The sequence below is a fragment of the Octopus sinensis genome, unplaced genomic scaffold, assembly GCF_006345805.1.
Source record: "Octopus sinensis unplaced genomic scaffold, ASM634580v1 Contig19321, whole genome shotgun sequence".
Lineage (NCBI taxonomy): Eukaryota > Metazoa > Mollusca > Cephalopoda > Octopoda > Octopodidae > Octopus > Octopus sinensis.
In genome coordinates, this window is record NW_021836291.1 from 301,574 (window position 1) to 307,184 (window position 5,611).

Genomic DNA, 5,611 nt, shown 5'->3' on the forward strand with positions numbered 1-5,611 from the left:
GACAAAACTTAAAATATACAACACATTTGTTGTCCCAGTCCTAATGTACAATGGATCGACGTGGGGAATCAGTAAGACCGATATGAACAATTTGGACCGATTTCATCGGAACCAACTGAGAAGAGTGATAAACATGCAATTCTCAAGGAAAATAGCAAATTCCACCCTATACAAAAGATGCAATTCGAGACCGATCTCTATGGACATCCTGGAGTCCAGATGGCGACTCTTTGGACACATATTAAGACTTGACAGCCTCACTCCGCCGAATATCGCGATGGAAAACTACTTTGCCCATTCCAAAGGAGACTTCCGTGGAAGACCCAGGGTCACTCTGGCTACCACGCTAAATGAAGATCTAGCTGGAATTAATAAAAAACTGAAAAATGGCGATGATCTCGACTCACTCAGGACGATCGCAACTGACCGGAGAGCCTGGAGACGCATGACCGGGAGAATTTCAATGGTGGCACAAGGAAAGCTTAATTAACTTATGACTTTTCCGAAAGTGCTTTATAATAATAATAATAATATATTTGGATCGCAAGATGTTGAAAAAGCACTAGCTAAAATTTACTCCAAAAGCGAATTAATACTCTTACAGTTTCTAAAAAGTTTTGAAAAACATTCGACGAGTAATAAAAACAAAAAATGAAGATTAGCCAGTATTTCTTGTCTTCAAATATGCACTTGTCGACAAGGAAAATCTGGACATTAAGTCACTCAAGGATGCTTGATGAAAACTCTTGCTTTATCGAATCAACTTTAAATCAATACACTCGGTTATGTTTAAATGTATGGATAAATCAAATGTCGACATTTCTACTTGACCCTAATCATTATCCAAATGGAATAATTGCTCACGAACCGAAAAATTTTAATGTCTTTTGAATGATAGGAATTTGTTTTTTGGATCACTACTGTAAAAAGCAGACAGAATGTTGACTATTTATTCACGCGGTGTGGTAGGTGCTAAACAGTGATTATCTCCAAAGACATAATAAAGTGGTAGAGTTTATCCATCTTGTTATCCAAAAATATAAAATTAAACATAGCAGGAAATTGAAAGGACATTTAGTTGTGTCAATAATGTCGATCAAAAATGTCAAAATCAGGATTGACACGTCAATTACGACTGAAACGAATTTCAATTTAATAAACCTGACATTTATGACAACAGAAAAAAGAAATAAATTTAATCGAAGTGGGTATTACTTTACAAGACTGTTAAATCAAGTTGAAGTGGATAAATTTCACAAATAAACTGTCGAATTCTTTATGAAGAAAAAGTAAAATATTATTTCGGTAGTCTTGACATGGAATAGAGTTGTTTCAAAATTAACGATTTTATTTAAAAAAAATTTAATAATTAAATATTTAATTTTAACTGGTTAACCATTGTAAAATTCTAGAATTAAATTCACGTTTAAGTGTGTATTCGGTTTAGTTGCTATCTTTCTTTATAATTATTTAGTCATGCTTTTTAACGAAATTACATGGGCTGAAAGGCGAAATAGGCTGATGCTGACTGTACTTGGAGTAAATAGTCAAACCTCTGTCAATTTTGCCGAGAATAGCCTGACATTTACGTTAACCTCTTTTTAATCAAAAATAGTGAACAAAATGATGACCAAACATTTGTTTTGCAACTTATAAAGTCAGTAAACCCTGAGAATTGTACATATCGTGTTGTCGGAGACAAAATGTACATAAATTTACCCAAAGCAGAAGAAGGGCCTTATTGGAACAAACTGACTGCCACTAAAGTCAGTTTTATATTTTAAATTCAGTATTTCTGGATCAGAACTGATTTTGACCACTACCGACCGGAATCCGACGGGGATTCAGAACAGGAGAATAACAGCTTAGGAGGAGATGTAATGTGTTATTTTAATATATTTAGATGGACTATGATGGAATGGTTTTTTAGGCTGTTTTTATTTTATTAGAATGGTGACTACTCCGATAGTGATGATGAGGCTGCCGAAGAACAAGAGGATATGCCAGAGCTTGTAGATGAAGAGCCTGAGGAGCCTATAAATACAAATGAGACCACTGTCTAGACTTATTCCATTAGTTAGTTTCTTCTCACTGTTTCTTTTGATCTCATTTTTGTCTTTTTCTTTATTTTGATTGAGTTGTGTTTTAGTGAGGGATATTATTAGAGGAAGAATGTAGATTTTGATAAGATTGTTCAAGTTAGTTTTTTTGTGGTTGAGTTTTTTAAATTTTGTTTTTATTTTGGCGACTAACACTATTTGTGGAGTTTGAGTCACACTATTTTTGATTTGAATATTTTCTTTTTAATTTTTGTGGTGATGAAAAGAGATTGAATGGAATGACGACGTGTTTATTGCGCGAAAGTTATTTATGTGACATGCACGGGCATGTTATCGTCCTCAAATATCGTAGTTGCTGGCGATCCCATTACATCAGGGATGGCAAAAATTTTCAGCCGATGTTCTAAAAATAGAAATCTACAATCTACAATTTTTGGATTTTCTTTGAATAAGAATGGTGCACATTTTATCTACGCTTCTTAATATATTGGCCATCAGAAAAAGGCTTCCCATGCTTCGCAATAACATGAGAAATAACGTAACTAGCACTGATTGAATCAGATTGACTGTTAACGAGTGTTCTGAGTGATTCTGTAAGTTCTTTTTTAACTGAGATGCAATTCACTGGCCGGAGCATAACACACATAAAGCTTTGTCTCCTAAAAATAAAATATTAACCTCTGTTCAGCAATCTATATTTTTTAATCCATGAATTTTGAAATGCTCTGCCATTTGATTTAGCTTGCTTTGATTTTTTTCCAACTATCATAGTCGGTACAGTCAGTACACGTATTCCTGATTCAGAGGAATCCTTCGGTTGACGCCCAATCACTGCTTGCTCCTCTGCGGGAACCGATATTCCATGTCTTGTCTCCACCTGCATACTCTCCAATGTTTTTCTTAAAACGAGTGTTTGGATATATGCCTTCATTCTGTCTTCCACTGCGATAGAATCCAAATGACTTTTAAAAAATCTTGAGACAATTCCATTCCAAGTAAGTACAAATATGAATAATTCAAAAAACTAGAGAGTACTGTTTGCTAACAACTTCAAAACAAAATTCGGATTCTCCTCCTGAAAATAGACACAAAGAAAAAACACATTTTTGCGGATAAACTCATCTTCATTTTAGCCTGATGAATCGCCCCTAATTCATTTGCCAAAAGGTCATATTTGTGGGACTTTTCCACTTCAACTTGCTTTAGGCAATTTTGTGAGGTAATCTCAACTTCGGTCTTCTTTAGTGAGTTGCAGTAATTGCATTTATTATATTTAGTGAACAATATTAATTATTTTTATTAGAAAATCGATATTTTTTACAATTAAAAATTTTTAATTAGTAAATTATTTTAAGGTTTCTACGTCTTGACTTTGTGAGGAAATAAACGCAGTAAACGGTCCCCATTAGAAGACTAGAAGTGTGCCACACACCACCAGGCTAATTAACTAAGACAACGATATGGCTCATCAGAAAAGATATTACGTGAAAATGACTCTGGGGAGATAATACTAAAGAGGATATCACATGTATAATAACTGATATTTTAAATGAATATTAATTGTTTTATTATAAAAATCAATTATAATATAAATATTATATAATTAAAAAAAAATTAAATATTACAACTGATTGTATTATATGATATGATATCTGGTGCTATAATTAATAATATACATTTAGATAATGCCCAAGTGCGTAGAAGACGAAATTATAAACTAATCGTAGACCCAGCTCTTAATCAGGGACTAAAAAAAGTGTACAGAATTGAAGGCATTGTCCAAGGGGTTCCCTTTCTAGTGTAATCAAAGACATCTTCTCCCTGCACTATTCCAGTCCAAGACCCTCGTAATCAAGTGACCAGAATTTGGGGAGACTTTAAACCCATTTCTGAGCTGGTCCACCCAAAATTTCGAGTTTGATTGACTTTTTAATACCAAAACAGAAACATGTTTTGGATTCTTTACTCAAAAATGAAATATCCGAAATACCCTGTCGAGAACTGACATTTACGAATTTAAACGACAATTTTGATATCAATTTTTTGAAAGAAGTGTGTTGTCCATTCGGGGAGATTGAATCATCAAAGGTTTACATTCATCCGGAGAATGGCAGACATTTAGGCGTGGCTAAAGTGAAATGTCTCTAAAATAATTTAGGTTGTGTTTAAAGACCCTTCTTCTGCCAGTAGATGCCTAAAAACTGTGGACGGGACTCGAAAAATGGGAATGCAAGTTTCTGTCGAGGCCGATACATTTGGTTGTGGTTTTTTTAATATTTTAGGTCGGAAAAGAACTCAACTTTTGAAAGATTTGCTTAAAATTCAAGTCGATCGTCCCAAAATTTCATTTTCGATCCAAAATTCCCAAAATAAATTAGAAAAGTTGTCAAATCCTGCCCAAAATACGTTTATTTGTATTTTTGTTTATAATAACTAATTTTTAGTAAATTCAGTCACTGAGGAGGTGGTTAAGCTGTTGAGGCACAAGTTAAGGAAGGATATAAAGAGGAAGTTACTCAAAAACGTGGTTTCTCCCTTGGTGGACAAGTTATGTGCATCTTCCAAAGTTTAGAATCCTTAAATTAAGCCAATTCAGAAACTCAGAAGGAAAAGACATCGCAGAAGAAGTCGAGAAAGGGATCGAAGGTCACATCATAAAGAACGGTCTAAAAAGTCTAAAAGAACTGACATTTCACGTGATGATCGAAAAAGAAAGGAGAAAGTGTCTAAGAGTGAGCATAGAAATGGAAGGAAGGATGTTAAATATCAATCAGTCCAAGAAAATAAAAAGCAGTTTGATAGAAAAAGAGAATCAGTAAAGTCGATCCCCGAACTGGGCCTTTCCGTCGTTGATAAAACACGTGATCAAAAGAGAGATAAAGACACGTCTATGGACAAAGTGACTCAGATGGAAACAACCAATGTTGATGAGATTAAAAGGAAGCAAGTTGATGAATCGGATAAACCTGTCAATATAAAACTTGATAACGTGGAGACGGTTGACAAGGTTATGAATGAGGTGACTGTTGGGAATATAAACGGACTAAAAGTCCCGGAATATAAACCATGTGAACCACCGTCCCCAGAAGAGGTAAATTGTGTACAAAAAGTCCCGGAATATAAACCATGTGAGCTACAGTCACCAGAAGAGGTAAAAGGTGTAATGTAATAGTAGATTGAGAGGGATGACACACGTGTGTTATCCAGTCCTGAGGAGTATAGGAGTGTGTATAAAGTTCGTTCAAAAAAGAGTGACATGAAGCTGATAAGTGATTACATCACAAATGGGCTTAGTCAGGAAGATATAATGTAGACATGTGGGTTGTTATTCTAGATTTTTAAAGATGGCCTATGAGCAGATGTTGTCATTTGATGAGACACCGACATGGCTGCTTTCATCACATTGGGTGGACCATTGTCCCACAATTCAGAAAATATTCCAAGACAGGAAAAAGTATAGTATCCTCGTTATGTGTAGTCTGAATGTTGTCGGACATTGGATGTTAGTGCACTTAAGGCAATGTCGTGTCGTATTGGAAGGGTGAAGGAGG

General features: G+C 34.8%; 1 protein-coding gene across 1 annotated transcript; it reads left to right on the forward strand.

Moving 5' to 3' along the window:
- Nucleotides 1-4,043: 4,043 nt before the first annotated feature.
- LOC115232103 (serine/arginine-rich splicing factor 11-like) lies at nucleotides 4,044-5,349 on the forward strand. The gene is made up of 3 exons (XM_029801968.2): nucleotides 4,044-4,474; nucleotides 4,505-4,626; nucleotides 4,657-5,349. The coding sequence occupies exons 1-3, from the start codon at nucleotides 4,282-4,284 to the stop codon at nucleotides 5,227-5,229; spliced, it is 888 nt and encodes a 295-aa protein (XP_029657828.2). The 5' UTR covers nucleotides 4,044-4,281; the 3' UTR covers nucleotides 5,230-5,349.
- The last annotated feature ends 262 nt before the right edge of the window (nucleotides 5,350-5,611 follow it).

Coding starts and splice junctions, on each gene's coding strand:
- LOC115232103 (XM_029801968.2), top strand. CDS start 4,282: ATGGGAATGCAAGTTTCTGTCGAGGCCGATACATTTGGTTGTGGTTTT. Junction 4,475..4,504: donor TGCCCAAAATACGTTTATTT/GTATTTTTGTTT, acceptor ACTAATTTTTAG/TAAATTCAGTCACTGAGGAG. Junction 4,627..4,656: donor AGTTATGTGCATCTTCCAAA/GTTTAGAATCCT, acceptor AAGCCAATTCAG/AAACTCAGAAGGAAAAGACA.